This window comes from Candoia aspera, chromosome 6 (assembly GCF_035149785.1).
Source record: "Candoia aspera isolate rCanAsp1 chromosome 6, rCanAsp1.hap2, whole genome shotgun sequence".
NCBI lineage: Eukaryota > Metazoa > Chordata > Lepidosauria > Squamata > Boidae > Candoia > Candoia aspera.
The window spans coordinates 57,931,162-57,951,649 of NC_086158.1; the positions used below are offsets into that span (position 1 = coordinate 57,931,162).

General features: G+C 36.7%; 1 protein-coding gene across 1 annotated transcript in view; it reads left to right on the top strand.

The window, feature by feature from the left end:
* Nucleotides 1-20,255, top strand: part of ENO4 (enolase 4) — an 84,198-nt gene extending 63,943 nt beyond the window's left edge. The window contains exons 6-16 of the mRNA XM_063307812.1: nt 365-501; nt 3,795-3,964; nt 5,681-5,812; nt 7,654-7,719; nt 8,267-8,326; nt 9,218-9,385; nt 9,652-9,777; nt 15,201-15,396; nt 16,286-16,353; nt 17,521-17,638; nt 19,102-20,255. Of these exons, the coding sequence (XP_063163882.1) occupies nt 365-501; nt 3,795-3,964; nt 5,681-5,812; nt 7,654-7,719; nt 8,267-8,326; nt 9,218-9,385; nt 9,652-9,777; nt 15,201-15,396; nt 16,286-16,353; nt 17,521-17,638; nt 19,102-19,211 (1,351 nt within the window). The 3' untranslated portion in view covers nt 19,212-20,255. The remainder of the gene's footprint in view (nt 1-364; nt 502-3,794; nt 3,965-5,680; nt 5,813-7,653; nt 7,720-8,266; nt 8,327-9,217; nt 9,386-9,651; nt 9,778-15,200; nt 15,397-16,285; nt 16,354-17,520; nt 17,639-19,101) is intronic.
* The last annotated feature ends 233 nt before the right edge of the window (nt 20,256-20,488 follow it).

The following is a 20,488-nucleotide window of genomic DNA, read 5'->3' on the forward strand; positions in this document are numbered from 1 at the left end:
AAAATTTCCATAATCAATCTCTTACTTACTTACCAAAAGGTGGCAGACATGCAATAAAAGGGTAGATACAAAGGTATAAATATTTATAAAGTTAAACATTGCAGTAATTAATTTATCATTCACAATATCGACAATTTAATTTAATTTAATTTTGCATTTTGCATGACTTCTTGGCCCTAAGGAAAAGGAAACTTAAAACTAATGACAATACATTGAGCAGCATTGAGCAAATTCAAATTCAGGCTGAAAATAAAAATGGAATATGTTTTTGTGTGTCAGAATCCTTCCAGCCTATGATTTTGTAGAGTTTGTGTTTGCAGTGTTCTAAAGCAGTGATTAATCATGCTATTTCCTTTTATCACAGTGATTATTTTACAAAGAAATATGAAGAAGACAAAGAAAGAACAGGAGCTACAAAAGAAAAAGAAAGTCAAGAAGCAATGACACCTGCTTCTTCACTGGCCACAGCACCTCCTGGGAAAAAGAAACCAAACAAACCAGGTGAGAAAATGAAATTAGTACAAATGAAATGGTCTTCAGTCACTTCTGACTCTTCATGACCTGTTAGACATCATTTTCCCTGGTTTAGCTCTCAGTAACTGCTGCTTTAGTTCTTGAAAGCTCCAGCTTGTGTCATCAGTGATGGTATCTGGCCACCTTGTCTTCTGTAGGCCTCTTTTTGATGGCCTTCAATTTTTCTAAGCATCAGGGCCTTTTCCATGACTCCTGCCTTTGCACTTTTTGTCCCAAATATTTGAGCTTTAGCTTCATTGTTAGTGTTCCCAGTGAATGGTCTGGTTTTACTGCATCTGGTATAATGCTTTGTTCCTCTTTCAGTCCAAGGTATTTTCAGCAATACCCTCCTGCATCACAATTCAAAGGCATTGTTTTTTATTTGTTTAATCTTTCTGATGATCCAGCTTTCACATACAACTGGGTTAGGGTTATATACCTGGGAAAACCATAGCACTAACAATATCTACCTTTGCTGTCAATGTTATGTCTCTGCCCTTTAATATTTTCTTTAGAGTTGTCATAGCCTTTCTACAAAATCTTTTTATTTCATGGCTGCAGTCACTATCCTGTAAACTTTTGAGCTTCTGTTACTACTTCAGCTTCTTCTTCACCTTTTTAAATTGGGCTAGCATTCTAGCATTGATAAAATGATACCAATTTCCTAAAAGGTTTACTCTAATCATGTAAATGTTTTTTTTCCTTCTTACAGAACAAAAGCATGCTCTTTCAATTATTTTTCATTAATAGAAGTGGAATATTAAATATCTTTGGATGCAGATATTTAGTGATCCAGCTCTTGTCATCCTTTCGTAAATTTCAGAGAAGTGCTCTGTTCTTATTAGCCTTTTACATATTTATTATAACTGCTTCCTTTGTTATATAAAAAGACAAGTATGAGTGTACATTTACTTTGTATTATTTTGTATCCATTTTTAATAAATGTAGTCAAACAACATGTAGCAGAATTAATACTGAAGTAATTAGTTTAAAGTTTAATCTTTTAAAAGATTAAAAGAAATATTTATTTATTTATTATTTTGATTTATAGGGCTGCCCATCTCAAATACATGGCCCTAGGGAGCTAACAACAGTTATATATGAAAAACAAACGAACAAAAACTATATTAAAAAAACACACCTACACAATCAGCAGCTGAGGTACAAAAACCACTCAACATAACCACTGCACAGGTTGTACCACACATTCGATTCCCAAGCCCAGTGACAGAACTGCATCTTTAAGGCCTTGCAAAATGCTAATAAGGTTGGGGCCAATATATGTTCCAAAGGGTGGGAGTTCCAAAGGATTTGATGTTCCAAAGGATGGGGGCCACAACAGAAAAGGCTCTCTTCCTGGGCCCTGCCAGATGACATTCTCTAACAGATGGGACCCAGAGCATGCCTCTTCTGCCAGACCTGATGGGACAGATAAACATAATTGGGGAAAGGTGGTACTTCAAATAACCTGGTCCCATGCCATGAAGGGCTCTATAGGTTATTACCAGCACCTTGATTTGAACCCAGAAGCATACTGGTAGCCAATCCAGCTCACGGAGCAGAGTTGTAATGTGCTCTGATTGAAGAGTGCACGTAGCTGCCTGTGCTGCTGCACTCTACACCAGCACTCTGGATGCTCTTCAAGGGCAGCCCCCCCATATAAAGTCCATTGCAGTAGTCCATTTGAGAGGTGACATGAGCAGACCCTCCTGGTCCAGGAATGGGGTGCAACAGGTGCCTGACAGGAAGTTCCACAAAGGCCTTCCTGGCCACAGCTGCCACCTGTTCCTTGAATGGGAGCCTTGAGACCAGGGGGACCAAAGTGCACACAGAACAATGAATGGAAAGTTCCCAGGACCAGAGGACCCTAATACTCAAAGCTACTCAGTCTTGCTAGGGTTGAGCTGAAGCCTGTTGTTTCCCATCCAAAGCCCCACAGCCTCCAGACACCAAGACAGGACCTCCATGGCATCACTTGGGCAGCCAAGGGTGGAGAAATGGAGTTGGGTATCACCAATGTACTGATAGTGCTTTACCCCGTGCCATCAGATGACCTAATTCAGCAGCTGCTTTCTTCATCCATTCCAAGCAGTGGAATGACAGATTTCTGCTTCAGCCATATCCTACTGGCCCAAGTGCATTATTTTATTTTCATATACTTCTAACCCTCCACTGGCAGTAGCAGAAGGAAGCAGTTTTGGATCCAGTGGTTCAAAAGTTGGCTTCTCTCCATTTTGTGCCCTTCCTGTGTATTATCAATTTGATATATTTTTGGTTTGCTGAAGACACATGTGAATACCACATCTGAAGATTAGGAAGTAATGTTAGTAAATACAAATTTTAAAAAGCACTGTATAGATCTCTGAGAAAATATTTAGTTTTTAGAATTTTAATAGTCTCAATAAAATAAGAAAAGATATTCAGCGTAACAAGAATAGAACTTGGCATTTTATGGAATATTGAACTGATTGCTGAGAATCTATGGAGAATACTACCTATCCAGACTTGTTGCTTCGTACCATGACAACTCATCTATTGATTTCATTAGATGAGCATTTTGATTACAAAGAGGATCAAATTTATGGTGTGCTTCAAATTAATGCATATATTCTGTCAGTGTACATGAGAATGTTTATGTTCTGCTGCTTCAAAGGGTTATTACATGTTTGGATTAAAAGATTTTCCATGGCATGCAGCACCCACAACTAATGTCAGATTTTCAAAAGATGCAGGCTTTTCTTTAAGATTTGAGGACATAAATGTCACAGTAGGAACTGATGGTCGCTATGTTCTATGCTGTAAAACTCAGCTATTGTTAAGGTGCCTAAATGGGAGCCAAGTAATTTTCCAAATGTACCTTGGATTCTGATTTTTTATACATAAAATGTGATTTTGAAAATCTGGATAAGGTTAAAAGATGAACATGATGAAAAAGTTAGTAAAGAGAAAAGAACAGAGAACATTTTTGTCCGAGAAATAAAATTTCAGCACAGAGTTTGCAGTAACTATCATTGCGTGTAAGCAGCTTAAGATTAATATTATGAGGCTAGATGGATAAATATGAGGAGCTTAAAATGCATTTAGGATGGTATGTCTTCACATTCCCATTTCTGGATCAGTTTCTATGATTCCAGTTGATCTGTAGATTCGGGAACCTGTGAGTTTCTGTCTTCAGTTGTTTGACTTCAAAGCTTTAATGCAAAACCCATCACTCTATTTGTTGTGGTGTTGATAACATTAAGCAGAAACTAACTACACATCTTTTCCCCCTGTGTTTCCAGGCAAAAAACCTTCTGTGATAGAAAAGCCAATACCCCCAGCAGAACTCCCTGAACCTGTCCTTATGGGCAGTTTGGCTATTGGATGTACATCACTTGCGATTGCCAAGACTGCCGCCATTATTCATGACATACCTTTGTACTCATACATTGCTTTGCTGAAACATAATCAGGTACTTGTCAGGATTTTAGCATGTTACGCAGATTCAGGATGCCCACTTGAAATGGGAATAAGAAGTAATCCAGCAAGATGATTGACAGATACGCAAAGCCAAGTCTCGTGCTATGTATAGTTAAACAACTTACTCAGTTGTAGCATACTAGACAACATAGCAGATGTGATAGCTCAGTTTGCTAGTTGTTCTTCAGTTTGATGAGTGCTGCATCTACATTTGTGGTCAGCTGAGACTTCTTGCTTTCTGTAAAGTGAGTGCTCCAGCAGAATATAAAAGTAAAAACATGGTGGCCTGATCAAGAAGAGGTTCACTATAAACAAGGCACTGTAGGGAATACTTCAGCTTTCCCTGACCTTGTACTGACTTCTTTATATGAGGTATAGTTAAATGGGATTCACTGCCATCAGTTATGATGAGGATCACTAATTTAGATGGTTTAATATATGTGCAGAGCAAATTCATATAAGATCAGGATATTGATGGCAACTATTTTGGATAGCTGCTTACCTCCAGAATTTGAGGCATTAGTAGCTGTTCGTTGATCTTATCTGAGCTTCAAAATTAACCAGAGTTAGGCATGGTTAGTATAGTGGGAGTTCCAGAGCTGTTGACAAGTCAAAAAACAATCTGGGAAGAAGGCCTTAGCAAAACCATTTCTGTCCTGTTGTCGGGACAACTGCACGGCCTGGTCGTTATCAGAAGTTGAGTTCAATTCTCAAGGGAGAATTTACCTTAATTTTGGTATCTGTTATGAAGCAAGAATAGAAAACACAGTACCTGTTTGTGAGTTTCCTGAAAGCATTTGGTTGGCTTCTGGGTGACACAGAATACTGGACCAGATGGGCCATAGGAGCGATCAAGCAGAATTTTCTTATATTGTGTTCTTAAGTTATTTCAGCCTTTTCATGACTGATGTGTGTGAATGTGATAAAAGAGACAAGAGTAATATATATGATGAAGCCATTCCTGTCTCCCATCTCTTGGTTTAGGGGCCAGAAGATGGAGTTAATCATAAATTAATTCACTGGTCTTGGTTTGATCAAAACACCAAACTACAGTTTGAGTAACCCATTGTAAACCTAAGCTATAAACTATGATTAACATGTTCTTCCTTAACCACAATTTAATTTAAAGTCCATACTTGGCCTAACCATATTTTGACTTAGTTTAATGTGCATACCAGCGCTAAATGTCAGCGGGATTTGAACTGGAATCATATTCCAATGCAAGCATTAATCAGTTTTTGTTTATTCCTGTTCCCTGACTCTTCAATGTTAACAATGCATAGGAATATTCCTAAATACAAATGATTTTGAATTGAGGCAAATCCTAATCCTAGAGTTCCATATTGCTATACTAATCTGTGCTGTCCATCTCAGGCATACAAGAACATTTTTCATAGCGTAATCAGGGATCTCTTTATATTTAATATAAATCATATTATTTTTCGGGTAGCTGATATAGTCCTATTTTAACATTGCTGTCTAAAATTGGATATAGATGCTCTTAATGAAATTCAGCTTTGTCTTGTTAGTCAGTCAGAGATCCAAATAGTACATATACATTTGCAAATACAGATAACTTTCCTTTATGATCCAGGTAATGAACAAGGCAGTTTATAGTAAAACATAATATACAATTAAAGCAGACCTAGAGAACCAGGCTTTTATTTTTAGTACAATGAATACATTTTTTTCATTCTTCCCCATTTAGGAGATGCCAAAAGAACTGGTTGTGCCATTACCAATGATAACAGTTTTGAGTTGCGGCAAATCATCACCTGGAAAACTGAATTTAATGAAAGAAGTGATGCTTATCCCTCCTGCTTGGTTAACAGTTAAACAAGTACTGCATGGTGTTGTTCTAATTTGAGGATGATAAACACAATGTTGAAAATCACTCAAGTACATTGTATTCACTTTGCAAGAGGAAATGCTGCTTATTTAGGACTCTTGTTATATATTAAAACTGTTGACTGGGAACAGAATTCAAAATCTGTGTATATGTAAGACATCTCAGAAAAATGTTAAAAAATACTATTAATTTGGTCAGACTGTACAAAATGTCTGTCCAGTATATAAATATGCAGCATTTCATATGCATGATACATTTTTAATGTGGTTTTTTTGGGTTATAATAGCTTATTCATTTCTCTGGCATTTATTTATCTAGGAATTTCCAGTGCCTCTTATAACCAAGGAAAGCAAGCAATAACAACAATAGAAAGATTTAACAGAGTTTTGCTGTACAATAAGAGTTTTATTTTCACTAAGCTTCACATTCCAAGGTGTTCAGTGTTAAATTGGTAGAAAGAAAACATTAGTCTCATGAAATATTATTAAAAATGTCTTTAGACACAATGGTTTTAAGATGGATTTGAGAAATACCTTTCACAGATAAATGTATTTCTCAATCACCTAGTCAGATAACCTTTGTATAAGATCAAAGAAAGGATATATGATGATACAGTCCTGCATTAGGGCTGAAACCACAAATAAAAGAAATGTAGTAATGGGCTATGCAGAAAGCAAGTCTACTTAGATTTGGCTATCACTTTTTGATTGGATAGACTATTAGTTACCAAATACATAATTTCTGCTAAAGGAAAACATGATTAACATATGTGTTTCAATCTATTATGCAGTTCAGTATATGTAAACAAAATTAACTCTGTTATCTTAGTGGAAGTTGCACACTGACACAATTGTTGATTAATCCCATTCATCTTAGAATGTTATATAATAATAAGCAAAACTTCAATAAATCTGAAATCTAAGCATATTGAGAGGCATATAAATAAATTAGTCAGCATTAAAATACAATTAAATCTGTGTATTCTTGTACTAAATGTAGTTAAGGATTAGTTAAAACAAATGGCAAATAAGAGGTTTTAATTTGCCAATGAAAACAATGCAGTGTTTGTACGAGGTATGCCACTTACAGAAATTCATTCCCAAACCAGAGCTCCATCAAAAAGTGGGGATATTTTTGTAAAGAAAAAAGAAGAGAGAGAAGCGCCTCCCTTGATGGTCTTAAAGCATGGGCTAGTTGGCATATGAAGAGGTGGTCCTCCTTCACATTCTTTGTTATACACTTGTTTATATTTCACTCAAGGCCAATGCATAACTCCAGAAAAGAAGAATGCCATTTTTTCCAAGTAAAATGGGATTTGAGTGACATCCTCCTTAAACCAGAAATATTTCAGAATTCAGACAGCTTCTAACAAATGCTAAAGCAATATATAAAGCTGCCTATTTTGAGAATATAGTTTTACTTCTGTCCATGATCCCAGTGCCTTGCTTAGTATCCTTGACTCATTTTCTCTCATTTGTGTTAACTGATACTTCAATGAACCTAAATCATGATGAAAAAAAGAGAAACTGTGTGTTGCAACATCACAATGCAAATCCCAGCCTTTTGTACTTGTGTCACAATGTCACAATGGACATCTCATTTATTTCCCCTTGCCCCCTGCCCCCCAGTACTCATGCCTGCTTCCAGGATCAGCATTACATTACCATTTGTACAATCTCCTCCACAATTTCTCATGCAATCTGGAGTAAAGAATAAATCTCTTCTGCTTCAAAGAGCATACTTGTGATTTTATGAAAAGTCAAGCATTTTTAAGGTTGTATTTCCAATGGAAAAAAAGCATGAGTTTGAGAGAATGTTTAATTATTATGCAGGCTATAAAAAGATGTATGGATATTCAGAAACAGATGTTGAAATTGATAGAAGCAATGAGTAAAGCGGTAAGTCAACAATATTATAATCAATTTACGACATTCAAGAATGAATGCTGTTGCTTAAATAAACAAATAAATAAATAGTGCATTTGCACACATGCCCACACTCATAGAAAGGAAAGAAATACCAGCAGTATGGCAAGCCTCATGGTTTGTAGCACAAAAATACTTGTGGAGAGAGGCGGGCAAAAACAAACCAATGAAGACGTAGTTTTGGATGGTAAAAACAAAAACTCACATGAGAGATGGGATGGAATGATGGGACATGGCTGGTTGAACAAGAGCCTTCCTTGCATTTTATTACGGGTTGATATTTTAAACTAATAGGTATTCATTATTTATAACGCTGAGTCAGATAATTGTTGGCAAGGGACAGTTTAATGCATTTGTATTTCAAACTCAGTGTATTGCTGTACCATGTACAGTATATATTAGTTTTACCTACATATTTTACCATGATGGCTCACATAATATAATGGTTGACAATTTGTTACATTTTTCTGTATACTGTGTTTTCCTAAACATTTTGTTCTTGAAAAATCCTTTGCAACAGCCTGGTTCTGCACTAGATGGCAAAAAAGCTGCTTCACGAGATGCAGGGAAAAAGACTCCGGTAAGGAGAAAAGTAATGTGGTCCTAAGGTTAAGAGTGGGTTATTACATAGCACACTGAAGTCATAAGGGAAAAAACATACTAGTGGTCCATGACATATTGTTATATACCATTGATTTGCTGTAAGATTGCATCCTTGAAAATGATATGTACAAGTCCCACTCAGTAATTGTCTTTACATCCATCTGGTCATAGAAATTAGAAATAATAACTAGGAAGTACCTGGTTGGTTTCTTGTAGATATTGATAAATTATATATAGTTAAAATATTACTGTAATTTGACTTATAAAAGGGCCATACCAAGAAGGAACAACATACCTTACAAGATTTTAGAATAGTATAGTATCCATGTAGTCGTGATGAAAAAGTTGAAGAGGGGCAGGCATTCCGAAGTTGGCAGACTATTTTTTGCATGTTTGTTTGTTTGTTTGTTTGTTTATTTATTTATTTACTCAATTTCTATAGCTGCCCATCTCAGCAAGTGATTCTGGGCGGCTTACAACAATAAAACTATAAAACAATTAAAACAGTTAAAATATAAAATAAATACAAAATAAATATACATGGCTGCCAAGTGAGCAATGTACGGATGTTAATACAGCCAAGAGACGGGACCATCCATACACTCAAGGCCCCAGGCCTAGGCACAAAGCCAGGGCTTCATGGCCTTACGAAAGGCCAACAGGGTTGGGGACATGCTTATTTCTGGAGGGAGGATGTTCCAGAGGGCAGGCGCTATGGAGAAGAAGGCACGCCTTCTAGTTCCCGCCAGCCGACACTCCCTGGCTGACGGGACCCGCAGCATACCCAACCTACTAAATCGAACTGGACAGGCAGAAACAACTGGGAGGAGGCAGTGTTAATTATTATTTATTCTTTATTTATTTACAGCTTCTTGTTCCTAAAAAAGTGTCCCATTTAGGCTGTCTAGTAATGGGATATGAAAGTCCAGAACAACCGCTAATCTTGATCCAATCAGCATGCACAAATCTTTCCTTGGAATTAGGAATAGATATATATTTAGGGATAAATTGTGCTGCTCATGAACTAATGGACTATGTAAGTTTTATTTTCAATATTTTCAACATTTTATCATTTAATATTATGAGTAGCTTTTCCTCTTTTGGAGTAATGGTAATGGGGGTGGTGGCATGATAATGGAACAAATGTTTAAGACAAATTGTTTTGTTCATCTAAAACCCTAGAGATTCCTTTTGTGAAATCTCAGTATATATAATTTCACATTTAGGTCTGATCCTAAACTATTTTTTAAAAAATTGTGTAGCTTCAAATTTAATATATTTTGTCAATATTTTAAACTCTAGAATAAAGGAAAATATGAAGTAATTGTTGGGACACATAAATCTGCTGATGAAATGTTGGATATGTATCTAGAACTGATTAAGAAATTCCCTTCTATTATAACATTAATCGATCCAGTGAGAAAAGAGGTAAGTTCCTTTTATTTATATACAGATATTTTTAAATTTGCATTAGAGTTTTAAAACAGTTCTAAAAATTAAAGAAACATGTAGATGATGTTATTTTAGGAATCATGCATTGTAAAGAAAAGAATAAGTCATAGATAAAGAAAATTACACTGAGGCTCTTTCCCAACAGTTGTTACTGTGGTCCAACTAAAATTAGTCATGTTTAAATCCAATTGAAATGAATTCAAGAGGGTTGTAATTAATTGCCATTGATTTCAAAAGAATTTAAGCATGACTCATTTACCTAGTTTAGGGTGTATAAGATCTTCTTACATTGTTCTGTCTGATACAGTGTTTCTCAACCTTAGCCATTTTAAGATGTGTGAACTTCAACTCCCAGAATACCCCAGCCAGCATTGCTACATTGGGTATTCTGGGAGTTGAAGTCCACACATCTTAAAATGGCTAAGGTTGAGAAACACTGGTCTGATATCTGCTGTTCCTTGTGTAGTTTGAGTGAAGCAGTAGTAGTTTCACTCTCAATAGTTGTTTACTAATGTTATATGTAAACTGAATTTAAAACATCATTTTCTAATCATTGACCTGTGCAATTACAATTGTTAAAAGGAGCCTTCTGAATCTTGGTTGGTTGGTATTTTTAGGAGACGTAAGAAGCCATAAGAAATACACATATTGCAATGCTAACTCATATCTCAAATCTACTCTGGTAACAATATTATAAGACCTAATAATGTTACTAACAACTCTAGGAATTTCTATATCTGCCTGTTTTCCAATGTGAAATACGCTATCACATTGATTGCAAATATCTCATTGCATTTTCCAAATTGATGAGTCCTTATGCAAAAGAATACAGAGACATAAATCTACATCAGAAATGACAGCATCTAAAAAACCAGCAGAGAAAGATTTCAACCCCTTAGAATATCTTGTCACTGAGTTCAAGATGGCCATAGTTAAACTTAAAAATTTAAGATTTCAATGTGAAACTGCAGAGGTAGACTTCATTTGAAACATTGTACATAAAAAAATTACAGTAGGTCTCTATTAGTGTAGTGAATGAATCCCATGGAATGTTTGCATTATTCAAAAAGTCATACTATTCAAAGTGATATTTCTATGTAAAATATGATAATTGGTCCCAGCTTGACAGAAATAGGCAATGAAAAATTTTAAACATATTAATGAAATATTACAGTAAAGGATAGAAAGAATATACTTTGAATTTATGGTTAACAAAGTCACAGAGTATTTATAGAAAGCAAAATAAAAACAAAAAAAATCTACTGTAGATTCAGGCATTCCAACATCTTGCCCTATTTTAGCATCGCTATAGCCACGTTCATGTTGCTCAATTACATCAAATTTTTGCTCTAATGTAGTAACGACTCTCCTTTTTAAAACTTGTACTGTTTTCCTCTGATGGAATCTTCCTTTTCTCCATTTTGCCCACATGAAGATTAGCAGTGCCTAAAACCCCAACCACAACTGCGGATGAGCAAGCCTCAATTGCGCATGTGCTAGCCTCGCATTAACTGAATTTTGGATTGCATTAAATGTGACCTGTTTTCAGTTTACAATTTGTACTAAATTGAATTTTGCATTATTTGAACTTGCAGTAATCGCAGCCTACCTGTAATTAAAATGGCATGAGGACTACCCACTATGCGTTTCCAGACAACATGTCCGCATTATACCATTTGTATCTCTTCATCTACCCACAGCTGAGGCAGGCCAAGGATGACTTTAGGTGCTCTGCTGTAGAAGTGATATTTTCCCATTTTCTTGCCTCCAGACATCAATGTAGTTAACTTAGGGCATGTCAATGTGCATGGGGTTGGTGGCTTGAAATGACATGTTCCGGGTTGGGAAACTTGTGGCTCCAATTAGCTCTCCTGGTTTCCTATGACCCCACATTCTTTTACTCAGAATAGAATATAAATATTGTAGACAGTCAGCAGAATGAGACCTGCTCTCCCATCCCTCAGTCCTCTTTTGGCTGAGAGAGAGACAGGAACTCCAGACTGTAAAGGCACCTTTTTTTCCTTTTTTAATGGGTTGGTCAACTGATCAACACAGGACAGTGTGGCATCATGAAACTGACTAGCTTGTCCCTGGCTTAGCACATGTACTTGGAAGTATTATTGAACATTCTACTCATCTCTTGTAACAAGCCTGACTGGGAATTTCCTTGCTGCTCCAGGGAGCCCTGGCTTCCCACCTCTTCTTATGTAATATTCTTAGAGCATTTTATAGCTTCTACCCTGATATTCACAGCTAGCCTTCTTTTTCAAACTTCAGCTGTTCAACAGTACTTAGCCAATGGCTACACAAATCCAGATGACCACTAGATGGTGGCCAAGAGATACAATGCTGTCCTTGTTGCAACATCTTAAATCTCCGGCGTCCTATGTACAAATCCTTTTTGTGGACTTTAGCTCAGTGTTCAATACTATTATTCCAGGAATTCTTTATAACAAACTGATCCAGCTTGCTGTGCCTGACCTGACCTGTAGGTGGATGATCAGTTTTCTAACAGATAGAAACAGCATGTGAGGTTGGGCAAAACTATAATCCAGTATTTGGTCAATCAGCACAGGTGCCCCTCAGGGATGTGTGCTCCCCCCGTTGCTTTTCTCCTTCTATACCAATGACTGCACTTCAAAAGATTCTTCTGTTAAAGTTCTGAAGTTTGCAGATGATACCACTGTTATTGGTCTCATTCAGAATGGTGATGAGTCAGCATATAGACGGGAGGTACAACAACTGGCCCTGTGGTGTAGTTATAACAACTTGAAACTGAATACACTCAAAACTGTAGAGATGGTTGTGGATTTTAGAAAGAATCCTTCTAATTCCCCTCTTCTTACTATATTCGATAGCCCAGTATTAGTAGTAGAGTCCCTTAAGTTTTGGGGCTCCATAATTTCTCAAGACCTGAAATGGATGCTTAACATCAGAACTATCATCAAAAAGGCACAACAAAGGAAGTTCTTCCTGCGTCAATTTAGGAAGTTAAGTCTGACAAACTTATCTTGAGCCAGAAGGGGAAAACGAAACTTATCGGGAAAGAGGTAGGGAAATAGAAACTAGTAGTGACTCAGCAGAGTGGGAGAATTCAGAAATGCAAACTGGAGCAAACTGCCAGAGACAACCGTTTTGCGTTTACAGCTTCAACAGGAGAATCCTTGCCAGGAAATGGAGCCTCACCTATAGCCAACACGGGATCAGTGCCAGCTCCTTCTACCGACATGGACCTACCTCCTTCGCACCCTGAGCAAGCTGAGTCCAGTCTTGCATTCAGTTCTGAGCCTTGTCTCATCGTTCCAGCCAAGTCCAGCCTTGCTTCCGGTTCCAAGCCGTGCCTTGTCGCTCTAGCCAAGTCCAGCCTTTCTTCCAGTTCTGAGCCTTGCCTTGCCGATCTAGCCAAGTCCAGCCTTGCCTCCAGTTCCAAGCCTTGTCTTGTCACTCTAGCCAAGCCCAGCCTTGCTTCCAGTTCTAAGCCTTGTCTTGCTGACCCAGCCAAGTCCAGCCTTGCCTCCAGTTCCAAGCCTTGTCTTGTCAAGCTAGCCAAGTTCAGCCTTGTCTCCAGATCCAAGCCTGGTCTTGTCACTCCAGCAGAGTCTTGCCAAGCCTAGCTTCGCCTCCATGCCGTGCCCTGCAATCAAACCTCAAACTACCTCCTTGCCACACACTCTAGCCACACCCAGTCTTGCTGATTCATTGAGAGAGTTAACCGAGTTCTGTCTTGCTGTGTTGCCACAATCTCCTGCTACTCTTGATCTGGCCGCCTGGCCCTGCATTCATCCATTGCCTGGGTGGATTTGACTGAATTATATTGCCTATTAATAAGGACTCTTTTCTGTTGTAAATAGTTGGTTGTTAATAAAGATCTTCCTTTTATAATTCTGCCTGGCCATCTCATAGTCTGAACAGGACACACTCCTGAGACAAGACAACATACCTGTGGCTCCCTTCCTTTTCTTATGGAGCTGGTAGAATGTGTATGGAGAAGGAAGAAACTAACTTGCTTTTCATCCATGCCTTTTAACCACAAAAAACCCAAAACATTTAGTTTTATATCTCATCAATGTTAAACTTCCCTAATGAAATTATCTCTGGTTCCTTCTTAATATAAACTGTTAAAATCTAGACAAAACTAAGATGTCTCACAATAGTCGGGGGGGGGGGAAATTGAAATTGTAGAATAACCATCAATGCAGTATAAGCTTATAGAATACAAATAGTTTGTTGAAGAAACATTATTCCTAGAAATCACAGTGTCAAAACAGGGAAACTGAAATGAATTGTTTGCTTTCATAGTATTATTTACAAAATAAGGGGAAAATGTAAGAAATGTGGATAAGGCACATTTGTCAAATAATATCTGTGTTTGTGTGTTTTGAGGGATGGAGGTATGAATGAGGGAGAAGTCTTTCTCCATTTGCGAATGGTTGCGAATGGCAACCTTGTATATGATAAGGGAAGGATACTGACCATGTTGCCACCTTTGGCCATGCCAATCCATCATGGGCTTGTGGTTTCCCCCTCCTTCCATCCACACAATCATCAGTGCCCGTATCCCACAAAGTGAAAAGACTTTTCCATCGCTGCTAAAGACCGTCCACTTGGAGGAGGAAAGACGTGTATTTAGAGACCATTGTGGGAGTCTAGCAATTAAGTCTATAGTCAGTGACAACTGAACCATGTAAGTTACAAATATCAGTTTTAAAAAGAACCATAGAGGACAAGGAGGGAACTGACAAGCTCCTAAAATCATACCCTTTGCTAGTGGTAAATGTTAGTAGCTTGCCATAGCTTCAGGTTAAAGCACTTAGGATCCCAGCTGGTATCAATTCTATTCATAAAGTTCTGTAACAGTATACACAAACACATGCACACACATGATACTTATACCCACACACTATGTGTGTGTGTGTGTGTATCTCCAAGCTATTCTCCCTTGCCTTATATGTATGTGCGTTCGTACCATGCCTTTTTCTTCTTTCATGTGTTTGTCTTTGTGTGTGCATGTATGTTGTGTGTATGTATATGTGTGTGTGTGTGTGTATGTATATATGTGTGTGTGTATGTATGTCTGTGTGTGTGTGTTTCTTCCTGTGTATAAGATAACAGGTAAGTGGCGGTGGGGTGGGGGGAGATACCCTTAACAAAGCCTTGTTGAAACTTTAGCACTTCTCCTCTTGCTCACTTGCAACTCTGAATTTCAGCACTTCTGTTAGGACTTATGGATAAACTGAAAGATGATTTTATTGTGCAGCTTCATTCACCTTAGTACTGATTTTAATGACGTTAATGTTGAAAGTGTCTCATTTTTAAAAAAGAAGAATTGCGGCAGAATTTCCTTTCTTTTCTAGACGTAATGCTTGAAATATGTAATCAGTTATTTGCTCTCTGTACAGGACAGCTCACAATGGATCCACCTGTTGAATGTTTTGGGTTCTAAATGTTATTTAATTGCAGAAGACTCATGCAGGAATATGACTAAACTTCTGGGTTCTAAAAAAACCAATATGCCAAAATGCAGTGGACTTGTCATAAAACATACCAATGAAACTAAAATTTTGGACCTTGTACAAATGACCCAGCGATTAGATGGTGAGGAAAGAACTAGATATTAAAATGCAATAGTAGCTGTAAATATATAGAGCTTTTTATATTTAATAAAATATTTAATAATTAGAAATGCTTATTCATCAAAATTTGCTTTCATCATGGATTGACAGTGGCATTGGAGGTTCATTTTAAAATACACAAATTGAAAGTTTAGATATAACTCAGCTTGAAATGGTATAGAAAGTTGCATGCATCTCTTGTACTACTGGTTTCTGTCATATATTTTCCATTGTTCTTTATAGATCCTGAAAATATAAGATTTTAAAAAATGTTAATATTCAGAGTTTCATTTATATCAGCTAAGTGACTGTACCTTTCCTTCATTTAAAGAAAACAACAAATCCGTATTTAACAGGAAAAGATTAACTATGTTTATTTTTAATATTCTTCTAGAGTGATCATCTCTACTGTAATAGTTGCAGGGACTTTTAGAAGCAAGTATTACTTTAGCTTTTCTAGAGTTTGCCCACAATCCAATATAGAGTAAATAAACTTAAATAGATATAAGCGTTCAACTCTGCTTGGGCTGTGGGCAGATGATTTGGTACACTATAATAAATCATGATAAAACAAAATTAGATCATAATAGCCTAAAAAAGCAAATCATTGTATATTTCCAGAAGGATAGCTGCATTAGTTTCTTACAGCAAAACTAATATGAGGTTAGTGTCTTTAAGGAATAGCCTATTTAATGTGGCTTAAGCTTTCCTGGACTAGAGTCTACTTTATCAGTCCACAAAATGTTAAATTATAACAAATTACTAATTCTGGAAGACGCTATAAGACTTTCCAATAATTTTACAAGGAAGACAGATGTTTTGCAAAATACAGAAGTTTTATGAAATTTAAAATCTCTTGCCATTCAATACAGGTCGGAGGCAACTTTCCATCTTAGGAAGTCCAGATGGAGAATCTTCTGATGATAGTCTTGCAGATCTGGTATGTATGGAAAACCGCTCAATTGCTCAAAGCTTTTTATCTTCAGCTGCTTCCTGGGAGAAATGTTTTCTCTAGTGGAGAGACATATAACCTTTTAGAAAATTGGCTTTTTCAAGGAAGTCGCCTTTTCGAAAGGTAATCTTTGAACTTTCAGGAGGGAAACAGCACAATAGTAGGCAAGAGAAGCACAGTGAAAATATGTAGTGTCTCTTGCTGACATTTTTAAGAAAAAGTTGAGTAAATTATTCAAACATAGAGCAGTAACAGTATTCCCTTGTCTTAATGGACTCCAGTTGATTTCTTTATATTAAAGTATAATTACATAGAGGATGTCACTTGAAATGATGACTTACTTAAATTAGTGTGTCAATTTTCTTTCACCAGTCCCTCATTTATTCTCTTCTGCCTCCTGCTGTCTCCCAAGCTCTCACGTCCTTTCAACAACGTAGTCATCTTGGATTCTTTTACATCTGCTTCAGCTTCCTACTTCTTCTTCTGACTTATTATACCAATGCTGCCTACTGTCTGTTGGAAATGCCTAACTACTGTATTTTCTTTCAAAAATCTGGCAGCCTAGTAGTAGTGAAACTGTTAAGTTGCATGGCTGCTTTTTCCCCTTGTTCTGTGTCATCCCAGTAGTTAGTTAGTAACATGTGCTTAAATGTAAGAAGTTGGTAAATTATCCACTGGAAGCCAGATTTTACTTCATTATAAGATTTGACCTAATTTTACAACTTAAGGTTTATAGTGTATGAGTATAATAATTAAACTGCACCTCACAATTCCATCTCAGGTTTTTGTTGCTCTAAGAAATAAATGCTCAAATCCTGTGTTAGTATTTTTTTAGAAAAAACGTTGAATATAATTAAAGTTTGAAAGAAAAAAAACATACACAACACACACAAAATATGTACACATGCATACAGGAAAGAGAGAGAAAGTAATAGATATAAATATATGAAAAAAAACCTATTTTTAAACAAAACATTGATCACACAGAATAATATTGGTGCTGGCAGTTACAAATTCAGCTCTTTAATTGTGACCTTTCATGTAGGTATGCATGAATGTAATTAAAGCCTACATTTAGTCACTGAATTGGGTTAGTAACAATAAACTACCAAAGTTTTCAGCTATGGGTTTTTTAAATGAATTTATTTGTCTTAGGCTGTTGGACTGGGAACCAAATTCATCAAACTGGGAGGTCTTTCCCGTGGAGAGAGGATAGCCAAATACAATCGACTTCTTGCGATAGAGGAAGAACTGAACAAGAATGGAGGGCTTTGTAAGAACCTCTTTCTTACTTTGTTTTCAGTATTTAATGAGTAAGAACCCAAAGATTGGAGAAAGTGACTGAAATCACTCTGTAGGAGGGAAAGGGATTCAAAAGACTGTAAATAAGCAGTTCCAGAAAACAGGATGACACTTGCCATGAAGTATATTGTCCTTATGATGAGTTATCTATTAATCTGCATGTTAAAGTACAATTTTTTGCGGGGGAAAAGGCCACAACAGTTCTTTCTTTAACACATTTAATTGGTTGAAATCATCACCATGGGAGAGCATTTTCTAAAAATTCTTACATAGATGAATATTCACATGTTGTAGAGGAAGCTTTAAAATGTGATTCATAGTTTTCCATATAAAGATTCAAAGACAATATTACATACAAATTGCATGTACTATTAGTGGGTGATACTGGGGAGATACTAAAAATGGGCATGGGACATAAACTGCATACAGGAGGTTCAGCCTCTGCAAAGTTCAATTCAAACAACCAGCAGGTGAAAAGAAGTATCTTTCTCTGAGATTCTAGAGCAGATTTTTCAACATGGGACCCAGCAAGTGGATTGAGACTGCAGCTCCCAGAATCCCTACTTAACCTGTCACAAATTCAGAGAAGTGTAGTCCGAACGCATCTAGACAACACCAGACTGGAGAAACTGCCCTAAGAACCATAGCCAGTTAGCAGGGTTTTTTTTTTCTACAGACAAATTGGCAGGTTTGCCTGAGCCAGTTTCCTCTGTTCTGGCTTTATTTTGTCATAAACCCAGTTACGGATCAATTTTTTTTTAAAAAAAAAAGCTTTAAAGCAGCAGCATGTATTTTTATAATTTTATTTAAATATTTGTTTTTTTCTTCAAATAGTTTTTAACTTTTCCATGAACTGTCATTGGAATGATCAGTGGTTGTTTGCACTGTACAAACCTGTGGGTGTAATTGTTCCCTTTGCCAGCTTACTTCTTCTACGTGGTGATATTCACAAAGCATAGGACAGAACTCTTTTAACCCTGGACCTGCCCATACAAGCGTATAAGCAGATAAGCAGACACTGCATTAAGCTGTTCCCAGAATTAGAACGTGTGTATATTTCCCATACGTGAATATCAGATTGGAGCCCTAGGCACATTTCCTGTACTGTATATTAGTATTTTCCCCTTCTGAGTAAAGAGCCTGGGATTTACATTCTTCGCTGAGTGGAGCAGGACCGGATACAGATATGGGTGTCCATAAACCTTCCATTTACTATTGCAGTCTATCATGGTGATCAGCAGAAGGGAAAAAAATGTCTCTAACGTTGCGTAGATGATATACCTGCTCAGAAGTAGAGGAGAAATGGTTGATATTTAAAGTTATGCAAAAACACTATGCTCACTTAAAATGTGAACATATGTGTTTTTGAAACACTTGGTGCACTTCCCTTTTTATTGCTATGTATGTATTCTTTGGGTGTGTATTCCCTTCCAGGTGAAAGAGATGAGCACGAATTCATCTATTATACTGAAGAGGAAGAAGAGGAGGAGGAAGAATTTGATTATACTGATTCCACTTCAGGGAGTAGGCAACCTGCAGTCTAGAAATTAATCAGAATTGGCATTGGTTGATTCAGACTAACTCTGGAATTCTTCTTTTGGGAATGCATTGTGTCTTCCCCAAGATAGCAGCTGGGATAAAAATGTAAATTTATTTGTCTTACTATCGTTCAACATTTATTTTATTGAAACGACTTGTATTTTGTCTTCCTGTTGCTCAGTGTTCAGGACAATGACTGAATGTTTCCTCCATTAAATCCCACTTGCTTCCATGTTTTATTTTACACAGATAAGGGTGTCTTGTGAAATTTCTTTCACTAGGAGAAACTAACAATATACAGTATATTATGGAACTGATTATAAAAACAATAATCCATTAAATTCCACTTCTAAATGTAATCAGCAATCAATCTTGATGCAGGGTTCTGTCATGAAATTCTTTATTCCAAATTTGCATCATCTTAATAATTGACAATAAAAAAAACCCAACACATCTTCAGGCTGGTGTTGTTTCAGTTAACAAGCAACCAACTGAAACATAAATTGAGACTAATTTTTCTTAGGAAATTAAAATTATATGAAAGGCTGAGAACAGTGTTTCTCAACCAGTAGTATGAGTACCAACAAGTGGTTTGCAGAATTAGTGTAGATGGGACATGATTCCCCTCCCTTAATTGTGATATAGCACATGACAGGACAGCAGAGGACTGAACCTCCCATCTCGAGTGAGGGAACTCGGCATTCCAGCAGAGTGAGAATCAAAGGTTTATCTTAGTAGTCAAAATAAAACATTTTGCACTAATTATTCCTCTCTCATTGTTTCAACATTAGCTGTCGTTCAGTTATAGCAGCAATACCAACAGTACTGTTCTAATTTTGTAGAGCCTTACAATTTACCATAAACTATAAATTGAGAGCCTGTAAAGCTGTGTATGTCCTTCTTGGAAAAGGTGGGAAGGGGGGTTGTTTCCATCTTAGTGGGCCTTAAGATAACAAAGGATTGGGAACCATTGCTATAGTAATCATTTCTTGGTGCTGGTGCTCATTGGAAAAGGAATAATTCTCTTTACTAAGTTTCATATTAATTTCAGTAAAGACTCGTATCTTTATAATAATGCTGTTAAGCCATACTTAATTATATTTTCCTCTGCTGAAATGAATGTTGTATCATCCACATATAAGAGGAATACATATATCTTAGTTTGAATGTGTAATTTTGGCCCAACTTATTGATTGGATATTGGGTTGGGGCCCAATTTTTCTTACATTCAGGTGGAAGTATAGAGAGCTATTTGCAATTTAACAGTGTAAAAAGTGTTACT